Source organism: Salvelinus alpinus, chromosome 2 (genome assembly GCF_045679555.1).
Source record: "Salvelinus alpinus chromosome 2, SLU_Salpinus.1, whole genome shotgun sequence".
NCBI lineage: Eukaryota > Metazoa > Chordata > Actinopteri > Salmoniformes > Salmonidae > Salvelinus > Salvelinus alpinus.
This window is the reverse complement of record NC_092087.1, coordinates 121203868-121230055: the sequence shown is the minus strand read 5'-3', so window position 1 is coordinate 121230055 and position 26188 is coordinate 121203868. Positions and strand designations below refer to the sequence as shown.

Genomic DNA, 26188 nt, shown 5'->3' with positions numbered 1-26188 from the left:
TCTTCTGTTCCTCACAGCATGTGATTGCCATCCCGTGGGTGCTGCTGGCAAAACCTGTAACCAAACCACGGGTCAATGTCCCTGTAAAGACGGCGTGACTGGTATCACGTGCAACCGCTGCGCTAAAGGCTACCAGCAGAGCCGCTCGCCCATTGCCCCCTGCATAAGTACGTGGAACCCAGCCTTTCCTAGTTGCCTGAACTTGCCTCACCAGCCACCAGCCACATATGACTTTTGCCCATTCCATCTCAATGCTTGAAACTTTCATGCACACCTCCACAAAGAAAATTGACAACTTACAAAAAGGAACAAACTCACTCACCCAACCAACCACCAACCCCCCTCCCAACCAACCACCAACCCCCCTCCCAACCAACCACCAACCCCCCTCCCAACCAACCACCAACCCCCCTCCCAACCAACCACCAACCTCCCTCCCAACCAACCACCAACCCCCCTCCCAACCAACCACCAACCCCCCTCCCAACCACCCACCCACCCTCCGTCCCTCCCTCCCTCCCACCCCCCCACTCTATCCTGGCTTGAAAAACTCACACTACATGGCACAGAATCCTACTTTTCTTCTTTCTCTCTTCCATTGGTTTCCTCAGACAAGCATTTAGTCACAGTGTTCTGACCAACCGGTAAATCTGAAAGCTAAAATAAACAAATCATCCCCCAGAATCCTCTGTGAAGCCTCAACCTCCCCATGTTGACAGTCCCCATAAATCCAACAGTGCCAAGTCCAGAGCCTAGTTAACGAACACCAACTTTAGGATCCACCAGTGTCCCTCATTGGCTAAAAATGGAAAAGGGCCAATGACCAAGGGCAATCGGCATCTCAAAACAAAAATATCTGAATTTTTTGACATTTTGTTTCAGACCCCAAAACAATACATTTTAATTGCTGCTTTTGGTCAATAACATTATGATTCGGAGGTTAAACAAAAGCTCTTATGAAATTAATTGTTTCCGAAGGGATATTTTTGGCCAATGTCCAAGCCAAGGGGATAATTAAACCTAAAAACTCCATTGGAATCTGATATCTTTCATTTTCCTGGGAAAGTCACGCCACTCAGTCAGTCGGAGGTGTGAAACTTGGAGATGCTGAGGTCCCAGCGATCAGATCAACACAAATATTTAGTTTCTTCAATAATTGCTAAATAATCTTTTTTAAAGCCCTTCCCATTAACATTTAGCGATACTGAAACCTCCTGCCAATTTCAGTTTTAATAGGGAGGGATAAAATGTCATATCTCTGACTTCATATACTTTCCAATGTAGAGGGCCATAAATCAGACCATACGAGTTGATTATGAGAAACAGGCTCATTATTATTATTATGTGATCTGGCACGCGTGGCTGAATCCTGATCGGCTATCAGGGCTTGGCAGGTCGATTAGCAGTGACACAGAGTAATCAGTAGGGAGTAAAAACCACATGGCCTCTGGCAGCAATTTTTTTTCTTGTCACAAGACAGACGCTTCGATTCTTAATGAGAAAATAACAAATTAGGCCTGTATAAATTAAACAATTAAGGGAAAGGGGATACCTAATCAGTTGTACAACTGAATGCATTCAACTTAAATGTGTCTTCCGAATTTAACCCAACCCCTCTGAATCAAAGAGGTACGGGGGGCTGCCTTAATTGACGTCCACGTCATCGGCGCCCGGCGAGCAGTTGTTGAGGGTTAACTGGCTTGCTAAAATGCAGTACGGCAGCAACCTTTTGGTTACTGGCCCAACACACTTAACCACTAGTTTACCTGCCGCCCCTATGATCAGTAAACTTTTAGATTCCTAATGTTTATATACAGTATAGAGTACTTTATACTATACTGCCCGATTGGGATAAGTCCTGCAACCTAATCCAATCAGAGGCGTTGATCAAAAGACTCGATTCTTTCTTCCTTTACCACACAGAATCTTCATCTATGCATGACGGTACACTGCTATTGTACTCTATTTTCCTTTCCTGTGTATCTTATCTAGCTTGCCACCCTTTCCTTTTATCTATGTGTTCTCATACAGCTGTATCTGTGCTTCTCTGTCCTTGCTTCCCCTCACTGCTTACTCACCTGTTTCGGTGGTTTTATCACCCTTTTGCCGCCAGTGTAACAAAATGCATTATGTTTTATATCTACATCTAATGTTACCATCCTGCTCCTTTGGAGATAATAGGAGCTCTCTTTATGCATGGCTTACTTCAATGTCAACTTCCTGCCTCTGTGAATAGCCGACACGAGAGGGTGAAGTAGAGCTGAGAGAATGAAGTCGTGGATGTAAAACCGCAGATACCTCGTCGTGGGGGCGAATAGAGGCGCGAGGGGAGAGACATTACAGATTTCACACCCCTCCTGCTATCGCCCCCTCCAGATCTTAAGATTGCATCTCGCTGTTCCCCTTTGATCTGATCTGCCAGGTAGCTCCACCTGTATGGCATTCATATTAGGAAGTCCTCCGTTCTCAGACTTCCTAATATGGAAGCTGTACAGCTGAGAGAGTAAATCTCTACAGGCGAAACCTAACCAGTAACCATCGCTTCGTACGGTTACCCCACACAGCACGTCTACATCTACTGAAAAACTGTAGGTTGTACACTAATACTAAAGCTTGTCTGCTGGAAAATGAACACTCTTATTGTATACTCTTGTCTTATTTTACCTAACTCTTTCATCAAAATAACAGTTGTCTTTAATCCTATGGCAAATGTGTTAAAACATAATGAAGCTAACTTTTGTCTGTGTTTGTGCGGTGTTTTTACCTGGAAACAGAGATTCCCGTTGCTCCTCCGACAACCACAGCCAGCAGTACAGAGCAGCCAGCAGGTGAGTGGCTCCAGTCTCAGTCCTTATCTCTCTGCTTGTGTGATCCCAATTCCTCTGCAAGATGGGATTATCAGAACATATTCTTGAGACTTATTTGTTGATATCAAACTGTTTAAATGCCACTGGCTACACCTGTGGCTACCCATAATGCCTGTAGCTAGGATTTGGTTTACAGTGTGTATTTAAGCTGAACAGAAAACAGAAAGAACCGCTCTCCCTCTCTTCCATCCCCACCCCTTCTAACTAAACATTTCCTTCACGTGAAATGTTAGTTAGAACGAGTACAGTTTAAATTGGATCCCAGTTGCCTCCCCCCTCGCTGGAAGTTCATAAATATTAAATCAATTAGCCGTTGCCTTGGGATGTAGCTCCTTTAATCTTACACTCTTCATCCAATTAACTGTGTAACAGGAACGCAGTGGAGTGTTGGCACGGCAACGCTCTGGGCCACGATATTGTTGATCTGTTGATTTTGTCTCTCTCTCTCTAAGAGGAAAAGAGAGGGAATATGGTAGAGAGAGGAAAATAAAGGAATTTTGGGGTTCTGGCGCTAATCAGGGAAGCAAGCTTTTTTCTCGAATTCAGGAGAGAGGATACAGTAGCTCGTTCAGAGGGAAATTCTTCCAAATTATACAGCGTGCATCACTCTCCCACCAGCTACTGTCAAAACACAGCAGTACTGTGTATATATAATTGAATGGACTACTTCCTTAGTTAAATCTTGTTAATTAACATGGAGATTAAATGGAATTTGATGACACTTTTATATAAACACCTGTTAAACTTGAATATTAAGCCAGAGACATGGTATGTGATATAAACTATTCAGGAAAGAATGTAAAGAACCGCTTTACAAATGAGCAAAGATGACAATGAAGATTTGTCACGAGTTAGTCAACACAATAACCTGTCAGGGGGCAACGCAGGCCACATACTTCTCCTTTGCCCCCAGCTTGTGGAAAAGTGTGGTCATAGCGGTGTTCCTCTCTCAGACAGCGAGAGGAATCGTAGCATGCGAGAACGCCTGGCAGCTGTTCTCAGACCTTTACTGCGGTTCTGACAGATCAGATTGACAGGGAAGTGAGGGTACTGCTGGTGTCGGGGAGTAAAGCCCCCCCCCCCTCCTTTTTATCTCTTTCCATCACTCCTCTTCTCTCCCTCTTTCATGCTTTTTTTTTGTAATATCACCAAATCAATACAACAGGTGTTGACCTTACCGTGAAATGCTTACTTACAAGCCCTTAACCAACAATACAGTTTTAAGAAAAGAGAGTTAAGAAAATATTGACTGAATAAAACTAAAGGGAAAATGTAACACAATAAAATAACAATACTAAAGCTATATACAGGGGGTACCGGTACCAAGTCAATGTGTGGCGGTACAGGTTATCGAGGTAAAAGGACTATGCATAGATAATAAACAGCGAGTAGCAGCAGTCCGGGTGGCCATTTGATTAATTGTTCAGCAGTCTTATTGCTTGGGGGTAGAAGCTGTTAACTTCTTATGGGCAGGTGGGATGGTAGAGTTTTTCTCTTAATAACACTAAGGGGGTGATGTGTGAGTTTGGTTTTTTGACACGGTCTGTCATTGTTGGTGTGAACACATTACTTTCCCTTATGGAGTGTGTTTGTGGTTGAGTGGGGGAAGAAAAGTAGGTGTTTTTCCCTGGCTGAACTAAACAAACTGTGGGTTCTCATTTGTTGTATCCTGAACAGTGAACACAGAGGTTTTCAAAAGGCAAGGGAATCCCTGGCTGGTCAAGAACTCTCGATTTTCGACATCGCTTGATAATTCGCCATAGTTCTCGCCAGTTCCGTCGTCCCTGGTTCTCTGCATTTGAGTGAGCATTAAGGCGTAGGTGTTCTTGCGGAATAAGAGCTAAAGAGCTCCCGTTATAATCCTATTGACTAACCTGTGTCATCGGACCAATGTAAACATCATTATAGAGGAAACGTATAATGATACTGACCCCGTAACTCCGTATAACGTAATCACCTGGGGGAATTCCTGTACATACAACTTGAATGGGGCGACATACTATGAACATTCTATAGAAATGGGAGATGTTGAAATCAAGCAGATTGGTAGGGCACTTTGACTGACAGATTGTATCGGTCACGTCAGATTCCTGGGTAGACGGACAGAGGGCGGGACCACCCAGGCTTCCAAACCAGAGGATGCATAGCTTCATACATTACTGGGTCTGAACTGAGCCAACCACTGGATGGCTTAGTACGTGGACAAATGGGATCTCATCCAATACATGATTGGTGACAGATGTGGTTGTTCTTATCAGGGCTACCTCACCACCAGTCCCCCAAATGAGTGCCTATGTCGTTAGTGAAGCATATATATACACTGAAAAAATATATAACATGCAACAATTTCAAAGATTTTACTGAGTTACAGTTCATATAACAAAATCAGTGAATTGAAATAAATACATTAGGCCCTAATCTATGGATTTCACATGACTGAGAATACAGATATGTATCTGTTGGTCACATACACCTTAAAAAAAAGGTAGGGGCATGGATCAGAAAACCAGTCAGTATCTGGTGTGACCACCATTTACCTCGTGCAGCACCACACATCTCCTTCTCATAGAGTTGACCAGGCGGTTGATGGTGGTCTGTCGATTGTTGTCCCACTCCTCTTCAACGGCTGTGCGAAGTTGCTGGATATTACCGGAAACTGTAATACATTGTCGTACACGTCGATCCAGAGCATCCCAAACATGGTCAATGGGTGATATGTCTGGTGAGTATGCAGGCCATGGAAGAACTGGGACATTTACAGCTTTAAGGAATTGTGTACAGACCCTTGCGACATGGGGCTGTGCATTATCATGCTGAAACACGAGGTGATGGCGGCGGATGAATGACACGTCAATGGGCCTCAGGATCTCATCTCTCTGCATTCAAATTGCCATCGATAAAATCTCGGGCGACGCCGCAGGTGACGAAGCCGAATGTTACATGTGGTCTGCAGTTGTGAGGCCGGTTGGAAGTATTACCAAATTCTCTAAAATGACATTGGAGGTGGCTTATGGTAGAGAAATGAACAATACATTCTCTGGCAACAGCTCTGGTGGACATTCCTGCACTCAGCATGCCAATTGCACGCTCTCTCAAAACGTGCAACACCTGTGGCATTGTGTTGTGTGACAAAACTGAGTGGCCTTTTATTGTCCCCAGCACAAGGTGCACCTGTGTAATGATCATGCTGCTTAATCAGCTTCTTGATATGCCACACCTGTCAGGTGGATGGATTATCTTGGCAAAGGAGAAATTCTCACTAACAGGGATGTAAAGAAATTTGTGCACACAATTTGAGACAGATAAGCTTTTTGTGCATATGAAACATTTCTGAAACATTTTATTTCAGCTCATGAAACCAACACTTTACATGTTGCATTTATATTTTTGTTCAGTGGAGGGAGAGAGAGAGAGATGTGCAGATATATACATTGTTTTATCTAGATAGAGAGACTTTAAGTGATGAGTCATGACATTATTACTACTTTGGTTTGTAAGGTAGGACTCAAGGAAAATAATAGGAACCGGCATGCTTGGGGTGGGCTGATTATAGGCGAGGCTGGACAGCTGTGCAGCAGGTGCCTCCCCCCTACCTCAACCCCATCGGACTCGGTTGAGGGAAGTGGGGGGGGGTATTCATTTGTCTCCAGCGACGTGTTCTGGGTTCCCCACCTCCCCGAGCACATGGAGGGGTGGAATGCATGGCGAATACCTCGGAAGGCAAGGCCCAGACAAAACACATACTGTGCGGTTAGGTCACGGATAGTGTGAGTAGTCTCTCCCCCTTGGTCGTCGCCTGACAGAGATGTCTGTAGAGCAACGGAATGTGAAGGAGATTATAACAGCTGAGCTGACCACCATGATATCAACCAGTGACCACAACCAGGGTGGTATTCATTAGGCACGAAATGGAAGAAAACAGTCAGAACCGTTATAAAACGGGGAGTTACTGTCGAAAGTCGTCCAATGAGAAGCACTCGTTTTCTGTTACAAAACGTTTCGGGACGGTGTGCCATTATCAACATGATCCAGGATATGGGCCACAATGATGATGATGAAAATGATGGCTGGAAGGGTTCAGGATTTGCGGTGAGACACTCCCTGGATATTTGGGACATGAGTCTCTCTCTAGGTCCCACGCTACACACCCTGCTAATACTCTCTGCTGCCTCACTGGGCTTTAGTGTTGTGTCATGTGATTGTATTACCTGCTCCGAGTTTAATATGAGAGAGAGGAGAGAGAGAAATAGTGACCCGAGAGTGAGGGAGAGAAAGAGAACGGGGAGAAAATAGCATTGTAATAGCATTGTATCAGTGTGTCATCATCATCATCGATGCTAAACTCACAATATGATTTATGGCTTGGCAATCTCAGCCTGGCTCTCACAACATGAACACATTGGCATCAGCCTGCATGTTGGGATGGAGCCAGCATCATTGCCCACTGACTCCACTGAAACTCAATTGCAGTAATAGGGATGACCACACTTGTTTTCAGATTGGTTCCACAGAACATGCCGCCCAAAACAAACAACCCACAAAACCATCATGTCATGAATCATAAATAGACGCTTTCGCTCTCTGTTGTTTCCCAGCTCTGTCGCTCACTGGGATCGAAAACACAACTTTTCCCTTACTTCAGGATGATAGAATGAATGAAAAAGAGAGAGAGGCTGTGTCCGAAATCTGTCTTGCCTACTATTTACTAAAACTGCATGCTGTGTCCTAACCATACCACATACTATTTAGAACGTACTGTTTAGTAAAAATGTATTCAATAAGCAACAAATATCACCATACTGGACTCACCCATACTGAGAATACATCATCTGATGTACAACTGCACCGTTTCCCGCCATTCTATCATTATGGTGCAGCACGTCTCATCATCAACTGCTGTCAAACACACCTGGATCTGAAAAGAGGATTCTCTTCCTCAATAGCATGCAGCGAAATTGTAGTAGATGAAAAGCCGAACCGAGTATGACATGACATTTAAAGCATGCTATTTTAATTAAACATACTATAAAAACGTTCTATTTTCACATTCCAAAAAGGCCTACTGTTATGGGTATTTGGACACGGCCAGTGTTGTGTTCGAGACCACCTAAAGTGAGACCGATTCAAGACCAAGACAGGAGCAAATCGAGTCCGAGGTTGGAGGGGGGCGAGACCGAGTCAAGACCTAGACCTAGACCAGTAATTGTGTCATATCGCCACGATAAGAGTTCAAAATGTTCTGTGTTCAAATTTCAGAAGAACAGTTTGTTTTTCCTTACACAGAGACAAGACCGAGACACTCAATATTTGGTCTCGAGACTGGTCTCAAGTACTACAACACTGGACACGGCCAGAGAGAAGAAAGAAATGAAGAAACAAAGAAAAAAAGAAAGAAAACAATGAAGAAAACGCCCTCTCTTTGGACAGGGTCCAGCCCTACTGCTATGGTTCCAGCAGCCCAACAGCCCAGGCACTGTGGCTATAATCTAATTACATGCTTTATTTGCCACAATTTGTTTCTCAATCAGTCTTGTTCAGGGAGAAGAAAGACGTAGGGAGGAGAAAGGCCTCCCCCATGCCCCTATTTACACCTCTTTGTTCCAGCTAAGCAGGTCCCTGTCACTGGGTCCTGTCTAGGTCTTTGCGCTACTTTTATCCACGTAGATAAAAGTCTGAAAAATGTGCCTAGGACTTAAAAGACTGTAAACTCCTGTGTAGAGGGTGTCAATCAATCTCTCCCACTGCTAAAGAAGCACTGACACATCCAGGCGGCAAAGGAGCGTCTCTCAGCGTTTCTCCTTCCTCGCTCAAACAACTGAGAAACAAAGGGGACTACACCTCCCAGTAAGAGAGCGTAGAGAGGAGATGGAGAGAGGAGATGGAGAGAGGAGGCGCAGAGGGGAGGTACATAGAGCTCAGCGCCCCTGGACTAATTCCACTTCCCCTGACTAGAGTGTCCCACACAAAGGGTACATTTGTCCTCGCGGTGGGGGACTGCCTGGTCCTGTATGGGGATCTGGGGGTGCTCGTCTCAGGAGTACACTAATGGCCAACGAGAGCTATCAAAGGAAAGTATCATGATGCCATCAAGGGGGTTTATGGGAAAACAAAAGCAGCCTTTTCCACAGACCCGGGTCATCATTTACATGGGAATCAGGCGCCTCTCTGCCTAGTATAGACTCAATTTCATCTACTGTGCCATTTCTTCCCCTCACAACTACCTTCTCCAACCCCATCAGCTGAGACGATTTTGGGTTTACTTGAAACCCCTCACCCCGCCAACCAGCTTCGTCCTCTTCTAGTGTCCCACCCCCACACCAATAGCCACTCTCCCGCCCTCCTCTACTTTGGGTGCATTTTTCCTCGTTTCAGCGTTACCCAGGCAACCTCATTCAGCCAGAATATAAAGGGAAGTATAAGGCAGGCATGGAGCAAGGACCTGGTCACAACAATGAAGTTTGTTCATATTCAGGCTGGCTGAAAGGTCTTATCCTTCCTCATACCAGCACATCACCCCCTCCTCTACTCATCCTTCCCTCTCACTTTGTGAAAAGATAGCACTATTAAAACTTTTTCAGAGGAGAGTTTAGAGGGAACTGTGCCGATACAGTACTCTGGATCCAATGTGTGTCAGTTAGAGAGGGAAGAAGAAAAATGTGGAGTGAATAAAGGGGAACAAATGATTTTTATTTAATGTTTGGCCTCGCGTCATACACTCTTTACTGAAGGTGACTGGCTGTGTGACAGCGCAGCGTGGGGCAATCAGGAAAGCCATGGTACCTTTTTTGTCAAGGTTAACTCAGAGAAGTGAGCTGTGTGGATATACACTTAAAGTCCCAGTAATCCATCACAAACCTGTACCCTTTTCACTTTACCTAACCAAACCGAGTTAAAGCAAGCAGTACTAGGCTGGCCTGATGCATCTACCATAGTTGCTGAAACTGTGGTGGAATAAACTAAATATCTGAGCCAGCACAGTACAGTTCAGGGGCCTCATTTATAAATGTTGTGTACATATAAAATATACCCCTAAACATGCGTGCACCCATTTTCCCGCAAAAGTTGCCATTTATAAAAACGGAACAAATTTTTCTAGTGGTTTAAGTATTGTATTGCAAACATGCAAGTATTGTGTGCAGAATTGGGGATATGATATGACATTTCTCCCCAAAACCCCCACAATAAAACTGGAAAAAATAACACCAACATGCTGCCATTTGCCATTAGTGAGAAGAGTGAAAATCAATGTATTTTATTTTTGGAATCTAAAATAATTTGACATACAGTACCAGAAAGTATTCACACCCCTTGACTTATTCCACATTTGTTGTGTTAAAGCCTGAATTCAAAATGGATTAAATAAATACAAAAATCAACCATCTACACACAATACGCCATGATTAAAGTGAAAACATGTTTTTTGAATTTTTTGCAAATGTATTAAATTAAATACAGAAATAACTAAATTACTTAAGTACTCACACCCCTGAGTCAATACATGTTAGAATCACCTTTGGCAGTGATTACAGCTGTGAGACCTTCTGGGTAAGAGCTTTGCACACCTGGATTGTACAATATTTGCCTATTATTCTTTAAAAAAATATCAAGTTGGTTGTTGATCATTGCTAGACAGCCATTTTCAAGTCTTGCCATAGATTTTCAAGCCGATTTAAGTCAAAACTGTAACTAGGCCACTCAGGAACACTCAATGTCGTCTTGGTAAGCAACTGTTTTATTTTATTGTCATTCTGAAAGGTGAATTTGTCTCCCTGTGTCTGTTGGATAGCAGACTGAACCAGGTATTCCGTTAGGATTTTGCCTGTGCTTAGCTCTATTCCGTTTCTTTTAATCCTAAAAAAAAAACTCTAGTCCTTGCCGATAACAAGCATACCCATAACATGATACAGCAACCACCATGCTTGAAAATATGAAGAGTGGTACTCAGTGATGTGTTGGAAATGCCCCAAACATAACGATTTGTATTCAGGACAAAAAGTGAATTTCCTTGCCACATTTTTTGTAGTATTACTTTTGTGACTTGTTGCATACAGGATGCATGTTTTGTAATATTTGTATTCTCTACAGGCTTCCTTCTTTTCACTCTGTCATTTAGATTAGTATTGTGGAGTAACTACATCCTCCGTTTTCTCCTATCACAGCCATTAAACTTTGTAGCTGTTTTGAAGTCATGGTGAAATCCTTGAGCGGTTTCCTTCCTCTCCGGCAAATGAGTTAGGAAGGACGCCTGTATCTTTGTAGTGACTTGGTGTATTGATAGACCATCCAAAGTGTAATTAATAACTTCACCATGCTCAAAGGTATATTCAATGTCTGTTTATTTTATTTGTTTACTCATCTACCAATGTGCGCCCTTCTTTGCAAGGCATTGGAAAACCTCCCTGGTCTTTGTGGTTGAATCTGTGTATGAAATGTACTATTCGACTGAGGAACCTTAAAGATAATTGTATGTGTGGGGTACAAAGATGAGGTAGTCATTCAAAAATAATGTTAAACATTATTATTGGACAGAGTGAGTCCGTGCAATTTATTATATGACTTGTTAATCACATTTTTACTCCTGAACTTATGTAGGCTTGCCATAAAAAAGGAGTTGAATACTTATTGACTCAAGACATTTCAGCTTTTCATTTTTTATTAATTTGTAAACATTTCTAAAAACACAATTCCACTTTGACATTGAGGTATTGTGTGTAAGCCAGTGATATAGAATATCAATTAAATCAATTTTAAATTCAGGCTGTAACACAACAAAATGTGAACAAATTCAAGGGGTGTGAATACTTTCTTTAGGAATCTATTTCCTGTTTATTTTATTTTCATAACCGCTGCAGAATAAATTCCTCCTATTTTCTAGCCATGATCGGTTCATTTTCCCGAAGTAGCCATACAAAGTAGCCATACAACAAATAACAATGCATCTGTCATTTAATTGGGCCTAGTAGCCTAAATAGATCATATTTTTTAAGCTAAACTTGCTTTTTGCCTGAGTAACCTCTGGTGGCAGAGCATTCGATGATGACATGGCTCTATACATACTGTACAGTACCTAGCCTAAATAGATAGGCCTTGACTTTTTAAACATTTTGTTACGTTACAGCCTTATTCTAAAATGTATTAAATCGTTTTTTCCCCCTCATTAATCTACACACAATACCCCATAATGACAAAGCAAAAACACTTTTTGCTAATTTATAAAACTTTAAAAACTGAAATATCACATTTACATAAGTATTCAGACCCTTTACTCAGTACTTTGTTGAAGCACCTTTGGCAGCGATTACAGCATCGAGTCTTCTTGGGTATGACGCTACAAGCTTGGCACACCTGTATTTGGGGAGTTTCTCCCATTCTTCTCTGCAGATCTTCTCAAGCTCTGTCAGGTTGGATGGGGAGCGTTGCTGCACAGCTATTTTCAGGCCTCTCCAGAGATGTTCGATCGGGTTCAAGTCCGGGCTCTGGCTGGAACACTCAAGGACATTAGGAGACTGTCCCGAAGCCAGTCCTGCGTTGTCTTGGCTGTGTGCTTAGGGTCGTTGTCCTGTTGGAAGGTGAACCTTCAACCCAGTCTGAGGTCCTGAGCGCTCTGGAGCAGGTTCTCGTCAAGGATCTAACTGTACTTTGCTTCGTTCATCTTTGCCTCAATCCTGACTAGTTTCCCAGTCCCTGCTGCTGAAAAACATCCCCACAGCATGATGCTGCCTTCACCATGCTTCACCGTAGGGATTGTGCCAGGTTTCCTCCAGAAGTGACGATTGGCATTCAAGCCAAAGAGTTCAATCTTGGTTTCATCAGACCAGAGAATCTTGTTTCTCATGGTCTGAGAGTCTTTAGGTGCCTTTTGGCAAACTCCAAGCGAGCTGTCATGTGCCTTTTACTGAGGAGTGGCTTCCGTCTGGCCACTCTAACATAAAGGCCTGATTGGTGGAGTGCTGCAGAGATGGTTGTCCTTCTGGAAGTTTCTTCCATTTCCACAGAGGAACTCTAGAGCTCTGTCAGAGAGACCATTAGGTTCTTGGTCACCTCCCTGACCAAGGCTCTTCTCCTCCGATTGCTCAGTTTGGCCGGGCGGCCAGCTCTATGAAGAGTGTTGGTGGTTCCAAACTTCTTCCATTTAAGAATGATGGAGGCCACTGTGTTCTTGGGGACCTTCAATGCTGCAGAAATATCGTGGTACCCTTCCCCAGATCTGTGTGGACAATTCCTTCGACACTCATGGCTTGGTTTTTGTTCTGACATGCACTGTCAACTGTGGGACCTTATATAGACAGGTGTGTGCCTTTCCAAATCATGTCCAATCAATTGAATTTCCCACAGGTGGACTCCAATCAAGTTATAGAAACATATCAAGGATGATCAATGGAAACAGGATGCGCCTGAGCTAAATTTCGAGTCTCATAGCGAAGGGGCTGAATATTTATGTAAATAAGGTATTTCTGTTTTTTATTTTTAACAAATTTGCAAACATTTCTAAAAACCTGTTTTCGCTTTGTCATTATGGGGTTATTGTGTGTAGATTGCGTACGATTTTTTTTGTATTTAATCCATTTTACTATAACAAAAAAGTTAACGGGTCTGAATACTTTTTAAATGGTACCCTAGACAATGTTTCAGAATTCACGACAGTTTGGGGAAAAAGTCAATGCAAAATATTGTTGAATTCAAACTTCTGCTGACAGGTCCAAATAAAATTTACAGCGTTTTTTCATTCAGAAACTGTCACAATCATTTGCCAAATACAGAATAAATTACTGCAAAAGATTAAAACATTCTGGCAACACCTCCATAAACATTTGATAACATTTCTTTTTGAAACTGCCGTGGCCTAATTCTAATAGTTCCAGATTATACAGTAAATAAATGAGTTTATTGTAACCACAAAAGGTGAGTTATAAGGAGTTATAATGCACATTCTCGCGTGCGCAGTTTTACGATGGGCTGATTTATAACGGGAAACATGCATATGTATGGTGTGCGCCAAGTTTATAAATATACATTTTTTAGACGTACGTATTCTTTTCAGAAATTGCACATGCAGATATTTATTCTGAAATGTACGCAATGGTTATAAATGAGGCCCATGGCCGGTCCCTAGCTGTGTCAGGTATTTATTTGTTCACTGTGGAGGAGCGGACACCAGAAAAGGCTTTGGCTGACGCTTCATGGGCCGCTAATTTCCTTCCTGACCTCTCTTTGTCGTGGCTATGACTCCCTACCTCCCCTCCTCCCACCAATCACTGGGACCACCACCCCTAGGTTCCCCTATTGCAATAAATGCCAAAGCTTTACACGGCCCTGGGGGGGTCTCGAAGGGGGGGTTTGGGGGGCGAGTTGAAAAGGAATGGGAGTTGGGGTAAGTCGGTGGGGGCCTAGGGGGTGTATAGGTCTGGAAAGTGGGGTTTGGAGGGACAGAGTGGTTGAGTTGACAAGAGAAAATGTTGCACCCCCAAATCAAAACATCCTCCCGTGGCTATGCCAACTCCTTTCTCTTGTGTGTATGTATGTGTGTATATATATATATATATATATATATAAAATAATAAAGCATTGGATGCATCGCTAATTGTATTTGCATAGTGGCATACGTTGAGTAGAGGCGTTTTGAGGATTTCCACATGAGATTTTTTTTGTATGGGTTTGGATTTTTTTTGCCTAACGTAATTTATATGATAGAAAACATTAGCAGAATCTTTTTTAATACCACACCGGAATGACCAAAATGAGTGGCTACTCTAACACTGACAAACTGAGAGCAATAAAAATGATCTGGTCTTGAATGCAAACAATAGCCCAGGCCAATGAAGAGACATTTCTACAATATTAGGAGGAATATATATACAGTGGGGAGAACAAGTATTTGATACACTGCCGATTTTGAAGGTTTTCCTACTTACAAAGCATGTAGAGGTCTGTAATTTTTATCATAGGTACACTTCAACTGTGAGAGACGGAATCTAAAACAAAAATCCAGAAAATCACATTGTATGATTTTAAAATAATTAATTTGCTGTTTTCAGAAACTGGTATTTTTGAATTCGGTTGTCATTGCCAGGTTCGCTAGCAACAAACTAAACTGATCAAAAATATAAACGCAACATATAAAGTGTTGGTCCCTTGTTTCATGAGCTGAAATAAAAAATCCCAGAAATGTTCCATACGCACAAAAGCTTATTTCTTTCAAAATGTGTGCACAAATTTGTTTACATCCCCTGCTTCCGCTTCCCCGCTCTGGCGCTCGAGGTCGCCAGGCTGCTTATCATTACGCACACCTGTCACCATCGTTACGCATATCAGCGCTTCATCGGACTCACCTGGACTCCATCACATTATTAATTACCTCCTCTATATGCCACTTCCTCAGTTTCTTTCCCGAGTCAGCATTAATGTTGTTATTTGTCCCTTATCAAGATGCTGTTCGTGCTTTGTTTCCTGTCTGTTTCTTCATTAAATATTCACTCCCTATACTTGCTTCTCCTCTCCCAGCGTTTGTGCCTACAATCCCTGTTAGTGTGCATTTCTCCTTTGCCAAGTTAATCCATCCACCTGACAGGTGTGGCATATCAAAAATCTGATTAAACATCATGATCATTACACAGGTGCACCTTGTGCTGGGGACAATAAAAGGCCACTCTAAAATTAGCAGTTTTGTAACACAACACAATGCCACAGATGTCTCATGTTTTGAGAGTGTGTGCAATTGGCATGCTGACTGCAGGAATGTCCACCAGAGAATCAAATGTTTATTTCTCTACCATAAGCTACCTCCAACGTTGTTTTAGAGGATTTGGCATTACGTCCAAACGGCATCACAACCGCAGACCACGTAACAACGCCAGCACAGGACCTCCACATCCGACTTCTACACCTGCGGGATTGTCTGAGACCAGCCACCTGGACAGCTGATGAAACTGTGTGTTTGCACAACCAAAGAATTTCTGCACAAACTGTCCAGACACGTCTCAGGGAAGCTCATCTGTGTGCTCGTCATCTTCACCAGGGTCTTGACCTGACTGCAGTTCGGCATCGTACCGAAAAATGCTCACCTTCGATGGCCACTGGCACACTGGAGAAGTGTGCTCTTCACCGATGAATTACAGTTTCAACTGTATCGGGCAGATGGCGTCGTGTGGGAGAGCGGTTTACTGATGTCAACATTGTTAACAGAGTGCTCCATGGTGGTGGTGGTGTTACGGTATGGGCAGGCATAAGCTAAGGAACAGAATTGCATTTTATCGATGGCAATTTGAATGCATACAGATACCGTGACGAGATCCTGAGGCTCATTGTCGTGCCATTCATCCGCCGCCATCACCTCATGTTTCAGCATTATAATGCACGGCCCCATGTCGCAAGGATCTGTACACAATTCCTGGAAGCTGAAAATGTCCCAGTTCTTCCATGGCCTGCATACTCACCAGACATGTCACCCATTGAGCATGTTTGGGTGCTCTCTATCAACATGTACGACAGCGTTTTCCAGTTCCCGGCAATATCCAGAAACTTCACACAGCCATTGAAGAGGAGTGGGACAACATTCCACAAGGCCACAATCAACAGCCTGATCAACTCTATGCGAAGGAGATGTGTTGCGCTGCATGAGGCAAATGGTGGTCACACCAGATACTTGACTGGTTTTCTGATCCACGCCCCTACCTTATTTTTTTTAAAGGTATCTGTATTCTCAGTCATGTGAAATCCATAGATTAGGGTCTAATTTATTTATTTAAATTGACTGATTTCCTCATATGAACTGTAACTCAGTAAAATCGTTGAAATTGCTGCATGTTGCGTTTATGTTTTTATTCAGTGTATTTAGCCAGCTTTCTATTCTGGTTTTTGATATGCAGTGCTATCTCCTCGTAATGAACAGTGTCGAGTGACCTGACGAGAAGGCAAACTTGTCTCGCTGTGCCAGGCAAAATTGTTATGGATGTAAATATAAAACAGCTTAAACAAACGCAAATGCAGCTACTTTGCTGTTATTCTGAGCTACTTTTAAAAAACAGTGCTGTTTGCTCAGAATCACTCAAAATTGCTCAACCTTTGAGTTTTTTTTTAAGCTTCTACAGACAGATTGGTCTTCTCTTTTCAGCAGTAGGCATTTGCTTTCCAAACTGTATGTTTTTATCCCGATTGTATTTGGAAAAAGGCAAACCGACAGCCGCAACCAACCATAGATATATAATCCATAGATGGCAGCTCCCATTTAAATCAGGACTGGCATCCATTGCTAGTGTACCCATGAGTTTAATAGTCAAACTGTCAGTGTTAGAGGTTCTAAATCCCTTCTATTGATTATATGTCCATGGCCACAACGCAACAAGCTGTTCTATATTTGGTGAGAGTGCTTTTCTGACTGTAAGTGATCATTTAATCCACAGCTATTTATTTTTTTGAAGCTATTGAGATTCTGCGGCTAAATTATGCTCTCTGGTGTAGTATATGAGAATGAATTGTTCAGCCAAGCGTACTATAATTTTTGGCAAAATTATTTCAATTTATCAGGAGGCGATGCAGTATCTCCAGCACCCCTACTTCCCACGGCTATGGGTGTTGGGGGGCTTGGGGGTGCTTCTACAGGCCTTAATCAGTCGCAAACTGGCACTTTGACAGGGGGGTGTTGGGTGGCGGTCGGCGTGGGGGTTAATTTGAGTGGTTTTCTGAAGCGGTGGCCTGGTTGGTGGCACAATAAGCAGCAATCCAGAGGTCCTCCCATCAGAGCTATAGGGGCAGGGGGCAGGCCACAGACAGACAGGGCCGGTCGCCTGCAGCCACGGGACCCTTTTTGTCTGGTCTCAGTTCTATTGGCCACCACTCCTCTCAATGCACCATAAGCCCTATTAGAGGACCACACAATTTAACCTGGCAGATGCGTATCGCGAGTAAGCGCAAGGAATCTTGAAGGAGATGTGATGTGGTCTCACTTCTGTCTTTTTTCACAGTTTGTGTTGCTCCCTCTTTAGTTGTTTTAACCTAGTGTGCATCGTATTCTCTCTCTCTCCTACATGCAGACTGTGACTCCTATTGCAAGGCGTCGAAAGGCAAACTGAAGATCAACATGAAGAAATACTGCAAGAAAGATTACGGTGAGTTGAGTTCAATCCTCTGTACAGTACAGTCTACAATCCTACAGTAGAAGCTCACGCTGCCTCCAGAGCCCTGGTGGACTTGGGAACTCAGCTAGCTCAAGTAGCTAGCTACATCTTTATTTACAACACCCAGCACCAAGCCCAGGCATCCTCCCAGGACAACCCTACAGCTCCTGGGCATTCTAGAGACGGCTTACTCCGGCTTTTCAAGAAAGAAAGTCAAAGGATCAAACAAAGGAGGGGGACAAGCCATCAGAGAGAAGAGCTTAGGGTGTGAGGATAGAGAGGGTGCGAAGGGGAGGGGGTGTCGGGATGATGGACAGCCCAGCAGGTATTTAAGGGCAAGGCGGATAATGTATAAAGCAAAGTCGGTGTGACAGACAGTTGGGGTGCGCGCCTAAAGGTCCTCATTAAGGGGAACTTAAGGGATGGGCCTTTTCAGACAGGCATTCCTGTGGCCATCCCATCCGGCTGCCCTGGCCATTGAAAAGGTTGAAAAGGTGCTTTAAGTGGTTAAGACCCTGGTGAAGGTTGTGGAGGTTTGACCCTGACCTGATTGAAGCCAGTCTGTTAAATCAGTCAACCAAGAAGGGGCATCCTGCCTGAAAATACCTTGGCAGATTGAATGAATGACAGCCCAGGCATTGTTCCTGAGTTTTTGAGGGGTTGGATCCAGGCAGGGTGTCAGGAGGAATCCCCTGTGCCACAAATAAAAAGTGGCATAAATTCTTTCGCTTTGCAGGTCTTTAAGAGGCAATTGATAAAAAAATGATGGCCGATTTATAGATGTGAAAATACTCTACCGTGTGGTGTTTGGTAAAAAAAAAAAAGACAACATTTCATTTTAAAATCTTGCCATGCATATGCAAATAAAGAAAAGTTCTGCACCACGGTAACTAGTTTGTGGCCATTTGTAGGCAAGCAGGTTTAATGAGTGGTAAAAAACAAAAGTTCTGTGGATCATTGATCCCCAGCAGCGGAGCTCATGTGTGAAGGAGGTGTAGCAGTTAGGGTCTCCAGTGAGTCAGGCATTAGGAGCCCTCAGTGGAGGATTTGGAACATGCACCTCCAATGGAGTGTAACGGGGCCATGTTTCTCCTCTCAGGCCCACGCAAGAGTCAATAGACCCCCGTAGGGGGACTCACTCTGTCCTGGTGAAGCCCAGTGATGTGTTGTGGTCTTCAGCTGTACAAACTCTTACCCTTATACACTGAAAATAAGTCTGTCTATAAGTCAGAGCTTGTCAGTGCCCACTGAAGACCCATAGGGGAGAGGAGATGGGGAGTGAGGTGGGACCCTACCCAGGTGCACCCCAGGTGCATGTCATCAAGACATCATGCGGTAACTCAGACTCTGCAGTGTTGAGAGCGCTGCTCAACAACACAGGGAGTGTCCTCTACCCCCATCCTAGTCTCTCACAGGCGGGCAGGTCTGGCATGCACCGGAGGAGGAGTGTAGAGGGGACCTGCTGGTATTGATGAGTGATCCCAGCACCACCCCAGCATGCCTCAGGGAAGGCTGTGACTACATGTTGTGTGTGTGTGTGTGTGTGTGTGTGTGTGTGTGTGTGTGTGTGTGTGTGTGTGTGTGTGTGTGTGTGTGTGTGTGTGTGTGTGTGTGTGTGTGTGTGTAATGGTCCACAGTGGGGTTAGGGTACACGCTCCTATGCTTCAGAGCAGGCTACAGTAAGGGAACCCCCACTGTTTTACTCTTACTGTTCTCCTCAATGACCAATTACAGGCAATTTCCTCTGCTTCCCCCTCTGGCCGTCTCCAACATTACCCAAGCCCTACGCAGCCCTCCCTAACCCACCCTGGGTCCAGCCTCCCTGCCAAGGCCCGGGTTTAATCCACTTTCTCCCTGCCTCGCCATACCTCGGGGGGGCTTTGTACTGGTCCTGTACAGGGATAAGACTCGCCTCGCGCTTTACACTTCAGGAAGGTTTACTGGAGGGTCCCGGTGTGGAGGAGAGCATTAAGAGTGCAGTGTCTCGCTGTGCCTTGGGCCTATGCTGGATAATATGCAGACACACTCCAACCCCCATAGAGAACCACAGGGTGCTTGGATACAGCAATTTTTCCATACAAAAGGGCTGAAATGACAGTGGAACAGGGCTTAACAATAGGTTGAGTTATTTACAGTTTGGTCTCTCAGGGTTTCACCCTGTGTTGTTGTGCAAACACAAACAGAGAGCGCCTTCCAGTGGTGACACCAGGGAAGGACGGGGTGACAGAGGGCACCAATAGGGTTCGCCACCAGGTCAACAGCCAGTTCAACCAATGCCCATGCTAATAGTAACAGTAAAAGACACCAGGAATTCTAATACTAGCAGAAAAGGACACCAGGGCCCTATTTGATAACCCTGTGATCTACCATGCATGGCGTAAAATCTGCAGTGCAGTGCAGGACACGTCTCATATAGAGCCATTTAGAGAGCCATGACATTCACGCTCAGTGATAGTCAGCTTGTGTGTATAGGAGGTTAAGTTAATGACCCCTGGTTTAACGACTGCTGTTACATTTTAAGGTGATCTATGCTGCTTTTGAGAGCTGTTGGTGCTCTCTCTCCTTGATCCTCTCAGTAATAAACCATACTATCACAGAGCCGCTCCCCAAAAACCCATCTCCTCACAGCCCATCCCTGCCTCTTAATCACGTCGCAAATCAAATCCCCTGACATCTATAATGGCCGTGGAGCTGGATCTGCTACCGGACGACTTTGTCTTGACAGTATTTCCCTTGGAGGATACAAGCCTCTGATGGGCGTCTGGTTAGGTTACAGGTCCAGTCTCCTATCCACCGGGGCCGGTTGAGTAGGTAGTTGCTGATGACTCCACTAGAATCAGCGCCAAATGGAGAAGCCAACCTCACTTAAAAAATTAAAAAAAGAGAATAGAATAGAACAGAACTCTGCCCTTGAGGCTTTGTCAGTTCTGGTGTTTTTAGTGTCCCGTAATGCCGCTTGGACAGTGGAGATCACAGCGTTTCATGGCGCTAGTCTGTGGAGCCAGGAGCACTGACTGGAGACACACATGGACCAGTGGACACAGAGGACTAAGAGCTAGAGGATTCAGCTACAGACAGCAGGCTACCTGGCGTCAGTACTGCCTGCTTCACTGTCTGTCTGATACCCTTCTTGGCTGCTGGATGGTACTAGACACAGTGTAGCATACTAGACTTACAGATGTAGGATCTTAATATGAGCCTGTCTCCAACAGTAGGAAAATAATCCTACAGCAACGGGAAATGTAAATTATTATGTGGATTATAATTAATGGATATTTTTGTATCGTAAGGGAACATCAGGTCTGAAATGACAAAGTGGAAATGACAAACATGAGAAACCTTTTTAAAACTCAAAGACGCTACAAGTTTTAAATGTCTTACGTTGCAGGAAACTTCACCTGCAACAGGGTGATTCAATTTAGATCCTACATCTGTAGTGGGAGATACACTTGCACTTTTCCCTCCCTCCTGTCATACTGAATGGCCAGAGAGAGAGATGTCTAGGCAAAACCTTTGCAAGAAGGAAAAGGGATTCCATGGGAAATGTCTGACTCGGTCAAACTTAATTATTTTGTCCCAGGGTGCCATAGTAACTGTTGCTGGGATCATGGCTTGTCGGTCTAGAGAAGAGCAGGGTCACAGCAGGTCAGGATAGCAGGAATGGAGCAGACGATAAGGACCGGGTTGCTCTCCTGTGCCAAGAGGACATGGATGGGGGTTTTCATTGAAGTCTGTGATACAGACACGAACCCCAGTGATAGAGATAAGAATAACAGCACTGTACTGTGTATCCCTTTGAGCAGGAAATTCTAATGCTAGAATTGAGTCAGACACAAAGACATAACAAAAATAGTCTCTCTCTCCCCCCCCTCCCCAGCTGTCCAGGTGCACATTCTGAAGGCGGACAAGGCGGGCGAGTGGTGGAAGTTCACCGTCAACATCATCTCTATCTACAAGCAGGGCGAGAGCCGCATCCGCCGCGGCGACCAGTTCCTGTGGGTCAGGGCCAAGGATGTGGCGTGCAAGTGTCCAAAGATCAAGACCGGGAAGAAGTACCTGCTCCTGGGTAACAATGAGGATTCTCCAGGGCAGTCTGGAGTGGTGGCCGATAAGGGATCCCTGGTCATCCAGTGGAGAGACACATGGGCCCGTCGGCTGAGGAAGTTCCAGCAACGCGAGAAGAAAGGCAAGTGCAAGAAGGCATAGGCGGGAAGTACGGACGACGCCTGGAGCGAGGGAATGGAACGCGGGACAGGAGAAAGGATGAGTGGGTGTTGAAAAAGGACGAGAGGAGAGCGAGGGAGAGTGAGGAAGGACAGAAAGGGACTGTGCGTTGTCGCTACTTTTTCGAGTAGAAGCATGAAGAGAATATTATTGAGAAGATTTTTTTTCTAGTGGACTTTTGTGAAGGAGCTCACGCTGCAGGTGTCATTGCTTCGTTGTTTTTTCCTTCGAGATTTGTCTCTGTGGATTTGCCAAGTTTGCACCTATTACCAGTATATATAAAGTTATTTGTGTTTTCATTTTTTTTCATATTGATATTTCATATCCCTATTTTATGAGTATTTTGTGCTGGTGCGAAGACACCACAAATCAAGCCACTGCATTATCACTGCATTTTCTGTCGTTTTTAGGGTTAGCTAATAATATCACTGACAAACCAGCCTGCATCATCAAACGTCCTCACTTCAACTTTTTGTTGTTGAAATTGTGTATCCTATTGGCAGTGCAGCAAAATAAGTGCCATAAAATAACATTGGTTCTTCTGCGTCTTGGAAATGCACGTTTCATGTATTATCAAATAAGTTGCCTTTCGCTTCACCCGGTCGTATGTGTATGTAACCTAAAACGCACAGTAACTAGCTATGTTTTTTATTATATCACGGGTGTGACATATTGTACATTTGATTGAATGTTGGCCCTTAGATGAAGACCGTGAAATGGCAAGAAAGAAAATGAATGTCCATTCTTAAAGGTGTACAATATATTTGACTCCAGCATTGTTAACTAAGCTTAATTAAGGATATTATTTTAATCTACACATTTTTCTTTGTCCGGTTTCAGTATTCAGAATGAAATGAATGAATGTTCATTGTGAATTGTGGTGATTAACACACTCTTGTACAGTTTCAAACTGCATGTCAATCTGTCTCCAAAAAGGCTGGTTATTATGTCAAATACATGGCATCCATATTAGGACAGCGTCAGATGAGTTGATGTCCTAATATTGACACCGTGTCCTTCCTCTCTTTTTGACTGGTGCTGCAGACTAATTTCATGGTTAGTGTTTTTAATAATACTTTTGCTGGATTCCCAAGAAGATGACAGACTGCATTCAAAAGGTCTGGGATTTCAAAGACTCCTGCTATTAGAACAATAACAACCAGATTTCAATTTAGGATCTTCAATCTCTATTTAGGATCACTTGCTTTAATATTTTATTAATGTTTGGTTCAATTATACTGAACAAACATAAGTGCAACATGCAAAAATGTACGGTTTTATTGAGTTACAATTCAATAAGGAAATTAGTCAATTGAAATAAATGAATTAGACCCTAATCTATGGATTTCACATGACTGGGCAGGGGCCCACCCACTGGGGAGCCAGGCCCAGCCAATCAGAATGACCTTTTCCCCACAAAAGTGCTTTATTACAGACAGAAATCCTCCTCAGTTTCATCAGCTGTCCGGGTGGCTGATCTCAGACGATCCCGCATGTGAAAAAGCTGGATGTGGCGGCTTATGGTAGAGAAATGAACATTACATTCTCTGGCAACAGCTCTGGTGCACATTCCCGCAGTCAGCATACCAATTGCATGCTCCCTCAAAACTTGAGACATCTGTGGCATTGTGTTGTGAGAAAACTGCACATTTTAGAGTGGCCTTTTATTGTTCCCAGCACGAGGTGCACCTGTGTAATGATCCTGGTGTTTAATCAGCTTCTTGATATGCCACACCGGGCAGGTGGGTGGATTATCTTGGCAAAGAAGAAATGCTCACTAATAGGGAAGTAAACAAATGTGTGCACAAAATTGGAGAGAAATAAGCTTTTTGTGCGTATGGAACATTTCTGGGATCTTTTACTTAAGCTCATAAAACACTTTACATGTTGCGATTATATTTTTGTTCAGTATATATTTAATGATCAAGTGATTTAGGAGCCAGTCCTTCTAAGAGACAGAAAGCAGTGTGGTTCTTCCCCATGTTGCCCAGATTTAGTATATAGATGTGTTTTTTATTTGATATTGAAGGTGTACATTTATGAAATATGAATTGACATTACTATTATTATACAGTACACATGCTTTACACAAAACCAAAAGGAAGCATTTGCAATGATGTGAATAAAAAACCTTATCATACCTAAGGTTTCAAATAGATTAGCTACAACACAAATCTGATCGTTTTCAGAGAACGTTAACCAAGCAGTGAGATATTGGTACATATTGAATTGAAAGCGTTACAATGTACATATTTATATGACCTCTCCCTAGGAACAACATTTCCTAATACTGTAGGCTATTCACCAATTGGCACAGAATTGTTTCTGTGTAGTATTAAATTCACCCTATTTTGGATGCAATTATATATATTTTTTAAATCACAATGTGTAAAGCATTTGTAATTGAAACAAGCCTCTTCCCCAAGGTACTAAAAAAGGCATTGGCAGCCAACAATAAAACATCTGAATAGGTAGTATTTTTATGTGAAAATTCTCAATAATATAACTATTATTAACTTCAATTTATTGATTGTAGATTTTAGCAAAGAGAATGGACAGAGTGCACCCCTAAGAACAGCATGTATTTTCTTGTTGTATTGAGGCAACAGAAATGGAAGAGTGCAGTTTACCTCTGACGGACAGGGAACTGTTCCAAACATTATTACACAAGCATTATTAGTCAGCTCTCTAAACTCTTGCTTCATACCCCCACCCCACCCTACTTAACCGCCCATAGACCTCACCCTTGTGCATAAGATATACATGTTACATGCTGGACTGCCTGCCACTCTAGAGTTCTTGAAAATTCTGTCTTGAGTGTGGTACGGCATCCATATTAGCAAGTTGTCAGATTTCAGGCAAAACTGTCAGTGGTCTTCCTAACATGGAATTCCTAATATGGATGCCGTAGCGACAGCTATTCAACAGCTGCAGACATTATTCAATGTCTCTTACAAGGCTGTCAAATTAATTAAGTTCTGAGCGATTCGAAGAGGGCGAAACGAGAACTAGGAGGAAAAATCATGTAATTCAATCACCTGATTATCCCCAAATCAATTAAAACCACATATTTCTTTTATTTCAAACCAATTAGATGTACATTGAGGGTCTGATTGCCAGCATCTGTGTTCCATACCGTTTTTCTCTGTGTACAGATCAGTTACACATGCTTTGTGCTGGTGTATTGAAATATACAGATGACATTTTACACGTATTTATACATACATTTACATGTTACTTCCTTTCATCGTTATATCCATACTCGTGACATTAAATGTAAATGTATTTCTGTTTGGCACATAATATATATAATCAAACCTCAATCGTTTTTTCCCCCATTTATGTCTCTGTATCCCCATGATGTACATTTTAGATCAGTTTTCCAAGCAATGGATTGACAATGACCTCCTCTTTGATGAAATATGACAACCGCAGACCTGTCAAAACGTTGCTTTTGTTCATACTTTTTAAATTGTAAATGTTGTTTAGCTGTGTTGGCCATTGCGAAACCTTTTTTTTGCGATGTTTGTTTTACGATGTGTACTAATATATGGTTATTATATATGGATATATTTAATGACACGAGACATTGTGGATTTTATTCTGTATTTTTTGCCTTTTTTTTAAACTTGTTTGTGGCTGTTTAGATGGTTGTGATTTTAAGAAGGAAACAATAACTACTGAACACCAAGCTGGTAGAACTAAATCCAGAATTCAGTTGAAATAAACTCCTGTTAAGTCGCCACTGGTGTGACTCTTTCTCTATCGTCTTAAATCATTCAATGTCTCCTTTTGATCTCTGAAGCCGGAGTCCTGGGCGTAACATACACACTTCTATCAACAGCTCCACGTGCGACTTAGGGCAGTACAGTAGAGGGCTAAGCATGCTGGGTGTAGATCGAAGCTATACTGTTCACACGGACGCAAGCGAGCATCTCCCAACCTTTCGGAGCGTCTGCAAGGCTTTTAAATTGACAGAGTGGA

At 43.2% G+C, this 26188-nt stretch overlaps 1 protein-coding gene across 2 annotated transcripts in view; it reads left to right on the top strand.

The window, feature by feature from the left end:
* The window catches only part of LOC139568521 (netrin-1), an 86936-nt gene extending 60987 nt beyond the window's left edge, over positions 1-25949 (top strand). The window contains exons 4-7 of one of the 2 annotated variants that reach the window (XM_071390398.1): positions 18-167; positions 2775-2828; positions 17897-17971; positions 21858-25949. In XM_071390398.1, coding sequence (XP_071246499.1) covers positions 18-167; positions 2775-2828; positions 17897-17971; positions 21858-22186 — 608 coding nt within the window. In that variant the 3' untranslated portion in view covers positions 22187-25949. The remainder of the gene's footprint in view (positions 1-17; positions 168-2774; positions 2829-17896; positions 17972-21857) is intronic. The other variant, XM_071390399.1, reaches the window with a different exon arrangement.
* The last annotated feature ends 239 nt before the right edge of the window (positions 25950-26188 follow it).